Consider the following 13622-nt stretch of genomic DNA (forward strand, 5'->3'; position numbering starts at 1 on the left):
ATCAAAGCGAAATGGCGGAGCAGACGATTCCTTATCGGAAAAGGTATTTGTTCTTAATCACACGTACAGATGGCGTTGGAACCATCTACCGGTCATTATGGCAAGTCATCATAATTTGATCCTAAGGAAAATTCCACTGACGTAATTCCTACCATATAAACGGGCAACAAATTAATTTCAACTTACTCAAATAACTTCATTAAATAGGACATTAAAAAAGAACCCTTTTCACGGCAAAGATTGAACAGCAAGTTCCTCAAGGTTTGGGTGCGAAAATCTGAGCCGAAAAAACCTGTAGACAACGAGATAACCAACGAAATAAATTATGAAGATGACAACTTTAAAAACCGACCATATTTACCCATTCGACAGAACAGATCTCCACTTCGCTCCACACTAGACACATGGTAAAAAAAAACGTTAGAAAACACAATTGATAACTAGCTCCATTGCCCAGTATAAAAATTGATTGGGACAAGTAACAAGTTTAACACATACAGTGTAACGTTTCAATCAACTGTTTGCATATGGCAGCCTCGCTGGCACTGTTTGCCATATTCATTCAACATGATTCATTTGACAGAACTCAGCATACACTTGTCTTTTCAATATAACTCTAGACAAACTTATAGTATGAAAAAGTTTATCTAAGGCTTTCGTTCACATAGACTTTTAAATTCTATTCAACACAGTAACATTACACATACTACTACTACTACTATATAAATCTACTTACCAGGACGAGATTAACGTCCTACGACGATGATGGGGCAGCAGAACATTTGCAATGAAAGACCCTTGCGTGACTGTGGATGAAACTACTGTCTACCGTCTTATATACACGGCGACACGTTCCACATCGTGCCCTTAACGGAAAAAAGTTGAGGGTAGAGAAAACAAAATTCTGAAGGTCGATAGATGTTGAAGGGTAAATTTCCATATCGACCTGGGGTCATTGGCTCGAGGATATTGCCGTTCCTCCTCGACTGACCCCATCTCGGGCAATGGCCTAACAGATGAATAACCTTAGGCAATTCAGTAATGAAGAGTTGAAACCCATTTTCGTATTTTGCGGCTCAGTAGCTCACTCACCTGCACAATATGCACTAGCTAGTGTCGACATTTCGCGTTGGTTCACGGTGTAGAGACTTGCACAGCTTTCGCACATTGACATAGTTTTTCGTTCACAACTGGATATGTTTCACAATTTGTAGATTCCCTAATCACCCAATAAAATAGCACTGCATCAGCACTTAGTCGTGCACTGGTTTAGTTTAGTTGCATAATCTAAGCAGTATTTTGTTGGGTAGTAACATAAGCCTAGATAGAATAGCAAATTTAGACAGATCTAGATGTAGTTGTCAATAGGAAACCATTTCTGTGCCATCAATTCTATGTTGCAACCTCTTTTTCACACAACTTCCAAACGCCCTGTAAATCCTACCGACCACTAACAAATGAATAATCAATAATAAACAATTTTCTTTTCAGGAATTTTTAATCAAATGTGATTGTTATCTCTGTATATGATCTATGCTAGAGTTAAGTTGCAACTTGTTGTTGCATAATAATTTAAAAGCCCTCCGTTTTTTTTGTTTTGTTCTCGTTTCTGTGTCATCAGGAGGGCAATCTCTGGTGGCCAAAGAGGACGCTGGACACCGAGGATCGTCGCCACGGATATGTCAGGTATATGTTTTATAAATTTAAGTGTCTAAACATGGTTTTTTAAAAAATGTATTTAGGAGGGTCCTAGCAGCACCGAAGAGGACCACTGGACATCGGGGATCATCGCGGGAGCAACTAGATCGTCGCCACGGATATGTCAGGTATATGTTTTATAAATTTAAGTGTCAAACCATATTTTTAAAAAATGTATTTAGGAGGGCCCCAGCAACACCGAAGAGGACCACTGGACATCGGGGATCATCGCGGGAGTAACTAGATCGTCGCCACGGATATGCCAGGTATATGTTTTATAAATTTAAGTGTCTAAACATGGTTTTTTTTAAATGTATTTAGGAGGGTCCTAGCAGCACCGAAGAGGACCACTGGATATCGGGGATCATCGCGGGAGCAACTAGATCGTCGCCACGGATATGTCAGGTATATGTCAGGTATATGTTTTATAAATTTAAGCGTCAAACCATATTTTTTAAAAATGTATTTAGGAGGGCCCCAGCAACACCGAAGAGGACCACTGGACATCGGGGATCATCGCGGGAGTAACTAGATCGTCGCCACGGATATGCCAGGTATATGTTTTATAAATTTAAGTGTCTAAACATGTTTTTTTTTATGTATTTAGGAGGGTCCCAGCAGCACCGAAGAGGACCACTGGACATCGGGGATCATCGCGGGAGCAATTAGATCGTCGCCACCGATATGCCAGGTATATGTTTTATAAATTTAAGTGTCAAACCATATTTTTAAAAAATGTATTTAGAAGGGCCCCAGCAACACCAAAGAGGACCACTGGACATCGGGGATCATCGCGGGAGCAACTAGATCGTCGCCACGGATATGCCAGGTATATGTTTTATAAGTTTAAGTGTCAAACCATATTTCTTAAAAATGTATTAGGAGGGCCCCAGCAACACCGAAGAGGACCACTGGACATTGGGGATCATAGCGGGAGCAACTAGATCGTCGCCATGGATATGTCAGGTATATGTTATATAAATTTAAGTGTCTATCCATGTTTTTTTATGCATTTAGGAGGGTCCCAGCAGCACTGAAGAGGACCAATGGACATTTAAGATCGCCGCCGGACATCGAGGATCGCCGCCCAGCCCCGAGATTCACGCCCATGAAGATTAGGAAAAAAACAAAGATGGTACGGTTGAGTATTGCCTAATCGGCATTCGCTTACTTTATTCCGTGATTATGATTGTGATTGTGATTGTGATTAGTGTGTTTTACAAATGTGCCAGTATTCCTTTATCCTATTCCTTCATCCTTTCCTTTAGTTTCCCTTTATTATGGTTTATTGTTTCATCCTTGCACTGAGCACGTAACTTCACCACACGCTTATTTCACGGTTCTCATATGCTTTGTGTTAGCTTTAATGCACCAGGTAGGGGCTTGTGCTTAGGTAGTGTAACTCTCCTCATTGGCATTACGCTTAGTCTTCGGTTGGGATTGATTTACTGGCACTAATTGCGTTCAGGAAAAGAAATTAATAATAAATAAGTTAAATTTTCCCTTATGGAATAAGGGATTAATGTCTCGAATCAATCTTCATTTATAAACATTGCTTGGGTTCGGGTTACACATACCAACCTGGCAACCCGATTGTAACCCACGGGTCAAAAAATCCGTACCCCGTCGGACCCAACCCGCCCAGCCCCGATCGATGCGGATGCGTAGCCCCGCCTCATTCCTTTCCCTCCCCGTTTCAGCCCCGCCCATCAATAAAATATCTGGTAAAACTGGCAATGCTGGTTTATGACATTGGTTGAAGGGTTCAGTTTTTGGTTGAACAGCTGCTGATTCCAGCGGCCTGCAGTTTTCCGTTACGTGAAAGGCTTCAACAAATAATCTAGTCATGAAAAGGTATTTAATGTTACGACATTTATCTTTGAAATTACAATTGATTAAACGTATTTTAAATCATTTAGTTCTTGGTCTTGGGCGTCGGAAGCATTTGTGCTGATAATTCGATGCATTGTTAGCAGCTACACTTTCATAACGTTGCCATTGTATTATGTCATCCAGAAACCATGGAAAGTTAAAGAAAACTACACCAAACTAAGGGTAAATTTGTAGCGCTTGCGTGTGTAAAAAAGAATTTGACTAACACATATTGATTTTTTAATGGTTTTATAGGCTAAACCTTTGAACCAAGGAGAAGATGATTTCATTGTGTATAGAAGTGTTACTACGATCAGTGATGTCCATGCCAAGTTTATACAAGATAAAGTTGACACAATGGAAAAGGTGTTTTGTTCAGCAGTCAGTCAGCACAGGAATAAACCTGCATTGGGAACAAGAGTCATACTATCAGAAGAGGATGAATTGCAACCTGATGGGAAAATCTTTAAAAAGGTAAATTTCTGTTAATCTTTTAATACCTGACATGTTTGTACTAATTTACTTCATACAGTTTCTTTTGGGTGGTTTTCAATGGCGCACCTATACTCAAATGAATACTGAAGCAGAAAACTTTGGACGTGGATTGAGAGAGTTGGGTTTGAAACCATTTGAGAATGTTGTGATCTTTGCAGAAACAAGAGCTGAATGGCTTATAGCTGCTATTGGGTGCATGAAACAAAATATGCCAATTGTAACTCTATATGCATCTTTGGGTGATGATGCACTGATCCATGGCATCAATGAAACAGATGTATCATGCATTGTCACTTCTCAACAACTACTTGAGAAATTCAAAAATATCCTACCAAGCACCACTAATGTTAACTTACTGGTACTAGATTTTTTTTCCTCTTTGATTCAGAGTTTATTTTAATGACTTCCTAAATGTATTCACATTCCTATAGATTGTGATGGAAGATGCCCTCAAACCTTTAGAATTGGAAGGTTACGGAACTACGGTCAGATTACGCTCCTACCAGGAAGTGATCCGTCTTGGTGATGACGCGGGCAAAAAGGGGTTGTTCTCGGGTGCGTTTCATTTACCAAAGCCTGGAGACACGGCTATCATAATGTATACAAGCGGATCCACAGGTAACGTTTGCTCAAAAATTTTTTAGAATTGATGTCGTACTGAATTATGGTGTTTTCTTCAGGTGCGCCAAAGGGAGTCATTATGAGTCATCAGAATATAGTCAATGCTATGCTGAGTTATACTGACGTAGGTCCTCTGTACAAAAATGACGTGTACATGGCATTCCTCCCACTAGCTCATGTATTGGAGTTCATTTCAGGTGTGTCACCTGTTTTATAACCTTTCTTAATTCGTATAGTTTTCATTTGCATTCCTTTTTATACAGAAAGCATATGGATGTTGTTTGGAATTCCAATTGGCTATTCGACTCCACTTACAATGACAGATAAGTCTAGCAAAATTAAACGAGGCAGTCAGGGGGATGCATCTGTTCTCCGCCCTACAATCATCGCTTGCGTACCCCTCGTTCTTGATCGTATCCAAAAAAAGATCAAAGAGAAAATAGAAGGAGGTCCTGCCTTTAAAAGGGCAATCTTCAACTTGGCGATGGAGTACAAAAATGAATGGATTTGTCACGGCTATAATACTCCAATACTTAATGCGTAGGCCTACCGCTAAGATATTCTCAATGTACAGTCAAAATAGTGTCATTATTTTCCCTTTTCAGGACCCTGTTTAAACCCATTCGAGCATTCCTCGGAGGTCGCATTAGGTTCGTGTTGTCTGGTGGAGCTCCTTTGGCACCCGAAACGCACAAATTTATGAAAATGACCCTTTGCTGTCCTGTCTTACAAGGGTACGGTCTGACGGAAACATGCGCCGCAACTACCCTCATGGATTTCGATGACAACTCATGGGGTATCTCATTATGCAAATGCTTTTTGTAATGTGTCATATTTCAAAAGAGACGTTTCCTCTTTAAGGTACAACCGGAGGACCATTAACATGTTGTGACATCAAGCTAGTTTCGTGGGTGGAAGGAGATTACAGAATCAAAGATTGGCCCAATCCGCGTGGAGAGATTCATATTGGTGGATCGAACGTTGCAGTTGGGTATTTTAAACAGCCCGAGAAAACATTAAAGGCGTTTTATGAAGAGAACGGAAGACGTTGGTTCCGTACTGGTGACATTGGTGAATTTACACAAGAAGGATTTCTCAAAGTAAGTTCTATAAAAGCGTTTTGTTGAACGGGCTTGTCATGTGTTCGCTTGTTTCGTTAGGTTATTGATCGTCAAAAAGATCTAGTCAAGCTACAGCATGGGGAATACGTTTCCCTGGGTAAGGTGGAATCCGAATTGAAGATAAATTCATTGGTCGACAATATCTGCATTTATGCAGACCCTACAAAGATGTTCCCTGTTGCATTGTTGGTACCAAATTTTGATCAACTGAAGAATCTAGCCGAGAAAAGTAAATATTCTTTGTTATTGTCCTCATGATAATTCAATATTTGAATTTTGAACATATAGGTGGAATTGAATTGGAAACCATTGAAGATGTAAGCAATCATCCACGAAGACAACAGATGGAACAGCTAGTTCTAAAAGAATTACAAAAACACGCAGTGAAATGTCGACTTCAAAAATTTGAAGTACCACAAGCTCTAACACTTCTTTCTGATATTTGGACGCCGGATACGGTAAATTAAGTTAACTTCTTACAACCTTATGTAACTGAAAATCTAAGTAACGGTTATGATCTTAGGGCCTTGTGACGGCTGCTTTCAAATTGAAGCGAAAAAACATCCAAGACCATTACCAATTTCTGATCAATCGGATGTATTCCTAGACAATGCTGTAGATTAGCGGCACCGCCATCATTCCTTTAACATTTCCTAATTTAAAATGCAGACGCTGCCAATCTTCACTTTGCCAAGCTTTAAAATTCTGTTCAAATCAGAAACCCCATTCCTATTTTGATCACTTTTTAATAATCAATATTTATTGCTTCGTATTTATTATTTAGGAAAAAGGTTACGAACTCCGTAGAACAAACAAAATCTCATTTTGCTTTAGTAAAACCCATGTATGCATGTCAATAAATGTCGCGCACAATGATTTGGGATCAATGGCTTTTCCATTGATCCTTTTCATAAAATGAATTCAGCGAACTTCAAATGTCTATTTTGCATAGGCAGAATGAGAAAATACTCATTGGAGTTTGTACAAAGTTTCATACGTTTCAATCAAAGGCATTTAGAATTATATTTAACATATCTGTGACAATCAATACGATTGCTTTGCAGGTTTGTTAAACTAGTCACTTTTTCATGCTGTTTAAATGAAACATTTCTTAATGTGCATGCATCACAAAGGAATCCATCAGCAGGGAAGTTAGTCAAATGTTAACCGAAATGTCTAAAATTTACGAGTTCTGCGAGTCCTTTCCAAAAAATATTTGGTGGCCCTAAAAAGGGCCGATTTAGTAAGACACATGCGTTCATCCTTAAGCTTTGGCTGGCTTGTCAGTCTTCTTAGGCAAGAGAACAGCCTGGATGTTAGGAAGGACTCCACCTTGAGCGATGGTAACTCCGGAGAGAAGTTTGTTCAACTCTTCGTCGTTACGGATGGCCAACTGCAAGTGACGGGGGATGATACGGGTCTTCTTGTTGTCACGAGCGGCGTTACCGGCTAACTCGAGGACTTCAGCGGCCAAGTACTCCATGACGGCGGCCAAGTACACGGGGGCACCGGCACCGACACGTTCGGCGTATGAACCTTTACGGAGCATACGATGGATACGACCGACGGGGAACTGGAGTCCGGCCCTGCTCGAACGGGTCTTTGACTTTCCCTTTACTTTACCACCTTTGCCGCGACCAGACATGATGAATTAGTAGGTAAACTGAACAGGTTCCTTCAATCGAGGAACACAAGTATGAATATTGTTTCTTAAAGCTGTGGCTTATATACATTAAAGGATGGGAATACGAAAACGTGAGCTAAAACTATGTTAACCAATCACGCAGCAGATACAATGTCCCGCCAAATTTCTCTTTCTATACGATAAGTAAGGCGATTCCATTTGCCGTTCGCTTGGGGAAGCTCCACCCCATGTGTGTGTGTGTGCCTAAACGATCTCTCTTATCCTGCTGCGCCATTGGTCTCAGATCGATAGAATTGGCTACTATCAGGAAATATGGGGATAGAGATTTCATATAAATATTGTTTACAACTTTACCAGTGTTACTTGATTATCGCAAGTAATTTAGTTTTTTCAGTTGAGAATGCCACCTAAGGTCAGCGGTAAAGCAGCCAAAAAAGCTGGTAAGGCCCAGAAGAACATCGCCAAGGGAGACAAGAAGAAGAAGCGCAAGAGGAAGGAGAGCTACGCCATTTACATCTACAAAGTGTTGAAGCAGGTCCACCCCGACACTGGCATCTCCTCCAAAGCCATGACCATCATGAACAGCTTCGTCAACGACATTTTCGAGCGCATCGCCGGAGAGTCTTCCCGTTTGGCTCACTACAACAAGCGGTCGACCATCACATCCCGGGAAATCCAGACGGCCGTCCGTCTGCTTTTGCCCGGTGAGTTGGCCAAGCACGCCGTGTCTGAAGGCACCAAGGCCGTCACCAAGTACACCAGCACCAAGTAGATCTGATTCTGGTGTTCTTTTCAATTCAAACGGCCCTTTTCAGGGCCACCAAAATCTTAGTGAAACAAGAATTGCTTACTCATGTTGAACGCAAATAGGTAAATGGATATATTCCTACTAAACCTTTAAAATTAGTAGCCAATATGCAGCGTCAAATTTTTATGTTCTCTAAAATGTTGCTGGTAAAACGAAAGTTAGAATTGACTTGTATAAAAACAATTACGTTAATTCTAAAAGAACTTTTAGCTCTCATTTTTACAATGTTTCCTTTGTCCAAATAGATAAACGGATCGAATAAAACAAGTTCATTGGCTACATTGGGTATTGGAGAATTCCCAGTTTTGCAGCAAGCAATAACACCAATTGCCCTATTCTCATTTCCTATCTTACCCTTACTCATTTTGCCATTTACATTTCTAAACATGATGAATCTTTGAATAACTTAAAATGGTTGCAAATGTTATAGGTGAAAACAATTCACTTGTTTTCTGGCAAATTAGACAGTATTAATCAGCAGGAACAAATGTAAAAAGCGGATATTAACGTAATCTTCCTTTAAAAGAATGGTGGCCCTGAAAAGGGCCGTTTGGTTCAAAAAAGATGCCAACAGCAATATTTAGCCGCCGAATCCGTAAAGGGTGCGGCCCTGACGTTTAAGAGCGTAGACGACGTCCATGGCCGTCACCGTTTTTCTTTTGGCGTGTTCAGTGTAGGTAACAGCATCTCGAATGACGTTCTCCAGGAACACCTTCAGTACACCTCGAGTCTCTTCGTAGATGAGGCCGGAGATACGCTTGACGCCACCACGACGGGCCAGACGACGAATGGCCGGCTTGGTGATACCTTGAATGTTGTCGCGCAGAACTTTGCGATGCCGCTTGGCGCCTCCTTTTCCCAATCCTTTACCTCCTTTGCCACGTCCTGTCATTTCGAGTGAGTTCTAAAATTTGCCCAATACTGAATGTTTGAAGTTATTTTCTGTGCTCCTATATATACCCACCAGAACTCTTCCTATTGGTCAGGCTCTACCATGGCACGGACTATAAGGTATACCGAGCGCATGGTGCTTTGTATTATGTTCTCTGCCCGTCTTCCCTCCCTTTTTTTTCTAACCAATGGCACGAGAGGATATGCTTTCCTGAATCCACGCACCCTATATAAACTGAACGTTCTTGTGCATCTAACCATCACACGATTTCAAACTCAAACCATGGCTCGTACCAAGCAGACTGCTCGCAAATCCACTGGTGGCAAGGCGCCTCGTAAACAGCTGGCCACCAAGGCTGCTCGTAAGAGTGCCCCGGCTACTGGCGGCGTTAAGAAACCTCATCGTTATCGCCCCGGTACTGTTGCCCTTCGTGAGATCCGTCGCTACCAAAAGTCGACTGAGCTTCTGATCCGCAAGTTGCCGTTCCAGCGCCTGGTCAGAGAAATCGCCCAGGACTTCAAGACCGACTTGCGTTTCCAGAGCTCCGCCGTGATGGCCCTTCAGGAGGCCAGCGAGGCTTACTTGGTGGGTCTTTTCGAAGACACCAACTTGTGCGCTATCCACGCCAAGCGAGTCACCATCATGCCCAAGGACATCCAACTTGCCCGTCGTATCCGTGGTGAACGCGCTTAAGTGCATTTGCGATCCTTTTTTTCCCAAACGGCCCTTTTCAGGGCCACAACAAATTCAGTTAAAGATATCGAAACCTCTTCAGTTTTAACTGTAACATTTTTCACCCTAAACTTGTACCATATTCCTCCTTGCTAAAGCTCAGGTACAATGACAACTGGTAACATTCCTATCACAATCGACAAATATTTGTATCTTTTTCTTGAAAACGTCTGAAAATTTTTAGAGAAAATGGAACAGTAAGTTACTCAATGCTAGTAAAAAGTAGAACATCACAATGGTAAAGCTTGATTTTGCTTCGTTCTGTTGCCATCAGATTTGGTAATATCGGCTACCAAGTAAGTAAAAATCATCTAACCAAACGAAGTTTCTTAATTTCCAAAAGCGATTCCAATGCCAAGCGCTAATGCCATATTTCTATCATTACCCCGATAAGTATTGCTGAACTATATGCACCAGTTATTACATTTTTCGTCGTCCGTTGTTTCCATTTTCTACGAAGACAGTAATGGACAACAAATGAAACATCAATAGCTATACTGTTTTCTTCGAAATAATTTTTAAAATCGTGAGAAAAAAGATATTTCTTCATTTTTGTCGTACCTTGTCTTGCATCTTGTATGTTAAACATAATGCCAAAGTTTAGCTATGAAAATAACGCACTACAGTTGGCGATACAAATTTCAAAACGAATATTGGTGGCCCTGAAAAGGGCCGTTTGGTTTAAACACGGGGTAAGTGAAGAAATTAAGCCTTGGCGGGCTTGTCGGTCTTCTTGGGCAACAAGACGGCCTGGATGTTGGGCAGGACACCACCTTGAGCGATGGTAACTCCGGAGAGAAGTTTGTTCAACTCTTCGTCGTTACGGATGGCCAACTGCAAGTGACGGGGGATGATACGGGTCTTCTTGTTGTCACGAGCGGCGTTACCGGCCAACTCGAGGACTTCAGCGGCCAAGTACTCCATGACGGCGGCCAAGTACACGGGGGCACCGGCACCGACACGCTCAGCGTACGATCCTTTACGGAGCATACGATGGATACGACCGACGGGGAACTGGAGTCCGGCCCTGCTCGAACGGGTCTTTGACTTTCCCTTTACTTTACCACCTTTACCGCGACCAGACATGTTGAGTTGGGTTGAGAGGTGAAATAGTTCCTTCAAAAGAGGAACTTGTCTAAAATTTTAAATCGAAAATATGGTATATATAGCAGAGTGAATGGGTTGCTGAACCGGTCGTCGAATCTTTTTAACCAATGGGCAAACATTTAGGTTTTTCCCGGCATTCATTCCTTTGTTCGTTTGTTATTACGCTTTCATGTTCCCCATGGAAAGGTTTTTCCCTAGGCTCTTTGTTCTCGGAATAACTGCCATAGTGTGCTACCTACCATTGGTCCCAAGCGCCACAATTGGCTACTATCAGGTAAAGAAGTTTTTGGCACCGTATATAAATTAGGTCGAAAATTTTAGGTTGTCATTCTACAATTTCGTAGTCTTACACTAAACGACAACAGAAATGCCCCCCAAAGTTAGTGGAAAAGCAGCGAAGAAGGCCGGTAAGGCCCAGAAAAACATTGCGAAGGGAGACAAGAAAAAGAAGCGCAAGAGGAAGGAGAGCTACGCCATTTACATCTACAAAGTGTTGAAGCAGGTCCACCCCGACACTGGCATCTCCTCCAAAGCCATGACGATCATGAACAGCTTCGTCAACGACATCTTCGAGCGCATCGCCGGAGAATCTTCCCGATTGGCCCACTACAACAAGCGGTCGACCATCACATCCCGGGAAATCCAGACGGCCGTCCGTCTGCTCTTGCCCGGTGAGTTGGCCAAGCACGCCGTGTCTGAAGGCACCAAGGCCGTCACCAAGTACACCAGCACCAAGTAGATTCATATCTTGGTATTTCTCTACACCCAAACGGCCCTTTTCAGGGCCACAAATTGATTAACGAGATAGAAAATGCTAGCTTGTGCACGTCGTATGTTTCATTAGCTGTTATAGTAATTTTTTCTCCTGAATTTGTATTTAAAACTCATTTCCACAATATAATGAGATGATATGTCCCACCCATATCCTATGTTACACCTGAGGCGCCTGAGGCAAACTTACAAAGCCAACTTAATATTTAGTCGTATTTGTACCAAATTTTTTGATTAGGCCCACTTTGGGAAGTATGGCAATGCTGTAATGAGGCAAGGGACAGGATACGATACATGTACAGTAGAAAACAATGGGGATACGACAAACAGGTTTTAGAAGTCTCCATAGAAATTACGTGGTGTCAACACTACGTGAAAAGTTTCAAGGCAAAGGATTTTCAGTGAAACTGACGGAATATACACTAACCAAAAAAAGACGAGGTAATTGTATTACGTAGACGCTCGTTCCAGACTTACTTAAGAGCTTAGGGTGCAAAATTAGATTGACAACAGGAACAATCCACAAATCAAGATCAAGCCTATTTATTCTAACTGTCCTCTTTTTTGTAAATTACAGCCATTAGAATTTTCTAAATTAGCTTTTAACGGCAGTTCCACTGCTAACTAGAGCTTCCGTCTGAATATGTAATTTAAAAAATATTATGTGTACATCTGTTGGGAAAGTTTATCTTTCTGAAGGACTCTTTAAGAAGCAGGAGCAATCTTTTTCATTAGATATTTGGTGGCCCTGAAAAGGGCCAATGATTTTGTAATGATCTAAGTTTTTCAAGCTTAGCCGCCAAAACCGTACAGAGTGCGACCCTGGCGTTTCAAAGCATACACGACATCCATAGCCGTCACCGTTTTCCTCTTTGCATGTTCAGTGTAGGTAACAGCGTCACGAATGACGTTCTCGAGGAAAACCTTAAGAACACCACGAGTTTCCTCGTAGATCAAACCAGAGATACGCTTGACACCACCACGACGAGCAAGACGACGGATGGCGGGCTTCGTGATGCCCTGGATGTTGTCACGCAAAACTTTGCGATGACGCTTGGCGCCTCCCTTGCCGAGTCCTTTACCTCCTTTGCCGCGACCAGTCATGGTGAATAAGTTGAGAGAATGAGAAATAGCTGAATGTTAGTACTGCGGGCTGAGTGCCTCTATTTATATCCAGCAGGCCCACCCTCATTGGCTAGACGTCTCTGCTGCAGGTTTTCTTAGGTACGCCCCTAGTGGGCTTCACCATGAGATTGTCGTTGTTTTTCCTATGTCGCTCCGTGACTAATAGCAAAGCTGTATTCCATGATTTCATGCCTCTCCATATTCTATAAAACTAGAACACTTCCATTTACATTAAGTAGTTTCAATTCTCAATCTCTCGACATGGCTCGTACCAAGCATAGGTCTCGTAAATCAGCAGGTAGTAAAGCGTCTCCGAAACAGCTTGCCGAGAATGCCACAACAGAGGGTGCTCCAGAAAATGCTTCGGACAATGGGAAAAGCGTAGACGACGTGATTGTCAAGGAGAAGGAAGAAAACGTGGTTGAAGAAGTGAAAGTAAACGATCTCACTGCAACCAAGGGAACTAAAGCTGTTAAACGACCCCAACCTGCGAGGAATAGTGCAAAAACTCAAAAGAAACCCAAGGTGGAAGAAGATGACGAGGAGGAAAATGAAGAAGAAGAATCAAAGCAATCTTCGCCCAAATCCCAATCGAAAAAACAAAGCAAGAACAGAAAGAAGGTTCAGCATCAATCACCAAAATCTGGAGTAGTTACGCAGCTTCAAAAGAAGAAGGCAAGTCCAACTGCGGCCACTAAACCTAAAACTCAACAACCAAAGAAAAAGACCAAAAGC

The 13622-nt window shown here is 42.0% G+C and overlaps 8 protein-coding genes and 1 long non-coding RNA gene across 9 annotated transcripts; 5 read left to right on the top strand and 4 right to left on the bottom strand.

The window, feature by feature from the left end:
- The first annotated feature begins 146 nt into the window (after window positions 1–146).
- Window positions 147–2649, top strand: LOC132088117 (uncharacterized). Its single transcript, XR_009421349.1, has 7 exons — window positions 147–407; window positions 1622–1686; window positions 1743–1826; window positions 1881–2103; window positions 2169–2389; window positions 2444–2527; window positions 2581–2649. It is a non-coding gene; the product is annotated as an uncharacterized LOC132088117 (long non-coding RNA).
- Window positions 2650–3436: 787 nt separating this feature from the next.
- LOC130702170 (long-chain-fatty-acid--CoA ligase 4-like) lies at window positions 3437–6619 on the top strand. The gene is made up of 12 exons (XM_057523833.2): window positions 3437–3552; window positions 3618–3753; window positions 3826–4044; window positions 4103–4423; window positions 4497–4683; window positions 4746–4883; window positions 4950–5226; window positions 5292–5482; window positions 5548–5786; window positions 5847–6036; window positions 6096–6265; window positions 6331–6619. Exons 1-12 carry the CDS (start codon window positions 3545–3547, stop codon window positions 6412–6414), a joined length of 2160 nt encoding a protein of 719 aa, XP_057379816.1. The 5' UTR covers window positions 3437–3544; the 3' UTR covers window positions 6415–6619.
- An 87-nt stretch (window positions 6620–6706) lies between these two features.
- On the bottom strand, window positions 6707–7477 carry LOC130702201 (histone H2A). The gene has a single exon (XM_057523866.2). The coding sequence runs from the start codon at window positions 7450–7452 to the stop codon at window positions 7072–7074; it is 381 nt and encodes a 126-aa protein (XP_057379849.1). The 5' UTR covers window positions 7453–7477; the 3' UTR covers window positions 6707–7071.
- A 375-nt stretch (window positions 7478–7852) lies between these two features.
- LOC130702207 (histone H2B.3) lies at window positions 7853–8224 on the top strand. The gene has a single exon (XM_057523872.1). It carries the CDS (start codon window positions 7853–7855, stop codon window positions 8222–8224), a length of 372 nt encoding a protein of 123 aa, XP_057379855.1.
- A 616-nt stretch (window positions 8225–8840) lies between these two features.
- On the bottom strand, window positions 8841–9154 carry LOC130702211 (histone H4). The gene has a single exon (XM_057523875.2). It carries the CDS (start codon window positions 9150–9152, stop codon window positions 8841–8843), a length of 312 nt encoding a protein of 103 aa, XP_057379858.1. The 5' UTR covers window positions 9153–9154.
- A 280-nt stretch (window positions 9155–9434) lies between these two features.
- Window positions 9435–9883, top strand: LOC130702464 (histone H3). Its single transcript, XM_057524133.2, has one exon. The coding sequence runs from the start codon at window positions 9435–9437 to the stop codon at window positions 9843–9845; it is 411 nt and encodes a 136-aa protein (XP_057380116.1). The 3' UTR covers window positions 9846–9883.
- Window positions 9884–10588: 705 nt separating this feature from the next.
- LOC130702199 (histone H2A) lies at window positions 10589–10973 on the bottom strand. The gene has a single exon (XM_057523864.2). It carries the CDS (start codon window positions 10968–10970, stop codon window positions 10590–10592), a length of 381 nt encoding a protein of 126 aa, XP_057379847.1. The 5' UTR covers window positions 10971–10973; the 3' UTR covers window position 10589.
- Window positions 10974–11358: 385 nt separating this feature from the next.
- LOC130702206 (histone H2B.3) lies at window positions 11359–11730 on the top strand. The gene has a single exon (XM_057523871.1). It carries the CDS (start codon window positions 11359–11361, stop codon window positions 11728–11730), a length of 372 nt encoding a protein of 123 aa, XP_057379854.1.
- An 817-nt stretch (window positions 11731–12547) lies between these two features.
- Window positions 12548–12869, bottom strand: LOC130702215 (histone H4). The gene has a single exon (XM_057523880.2). It carries the CDS (start codon window positions 12864–12866, stop codon window positions 12555–12557), a length of 312 nt encoding a protein of 103 aa, XP_057379863.1. The 5' UTR covers window positions 12867–12869; the 3' UTR covers window positions 12548–12554.
- Window positions 12870–13622: the final 753 nt, after the last annotated feature.

Source organism: Daphnia carinata, chromosome 6 (genome assembly GCF_022539665.2).
Source record: "Daphnia carinata strain CSIRO-1 chromosome 6, CSIRO_AGI_Dcar_HiC_V3, whole genome shotgun sequence".
NCBI lineage: Eukaryota > Metazoa > Arthropoda > Branchiopoda > Diplostraca > Daphniidae > Daphnia > Daphnia carinata.

Coding starts and splice junctions, on each gene's coding strand:
- LOC130702170 (XM_057523833.2), top strand. Junction 4,424..4,496: donor CCACTAATGTTAACTTACTG/GTACTAGATTTT, acceptor ACATTCCTATAG/ATTGTGATGGAAGATGCCCT. Junction 5,787..5,846: donor CACAAGAAGGATTTCTCAAA/GTAAGTTCTATA, acceptor TTGTTTCGTTAG/GTTATTGATCGTCAAAAAGA.
- LOC130702211 (XM_057523875.2), bottom strand. CDS start 9,152: ATGACAGGACGTGGCAAAGGAGGTAAAGGATTGGGAAAAGGAGGCGCC.
- LOC130702201 (XM_057523866.2), bottom strand. CDS start 7,452: ATGTCTGGTCGCGGCAAAGGTGGTAAAGTAAAGGGAAAGTCAAAGACC.
- LOC130702464 (XM_057524133.2), top strand. CDS start 9,435: ATGGCTCGTACCAAGCAGACTGCTCGCAAATCCACTGGTGGCAAGGCG.
- LOC130702199 (XM_057523864.2), bottom strand. CDS start 10,970: ATGTCTGGTCGCGGTAAAGGTGGTAAAGTAAAGGGAAAGTCAAAGACC.
- LOC130702215 (XM_057523880.2), bottom strand. CDS start 12,866: ATGACTGGTCGCGGCAAAGGAGGTAAAGGACTCGGCAAGGGAGGCGCC.
- LOC130702206 (XM_057523871.1), top strand. CDS start 11,359: ATGCCCCCCAAAGTTAGTGGAAAAGCAGCGAAGAAGGCCGGTAAGGCC.
- LOC130702207 (XM_057523872.1), top strand. CDS start 7,853: ATGCCACCTAAGGTCAGCGGTAAAGCAGCCAAAAAAGCTGGTAAGGCC.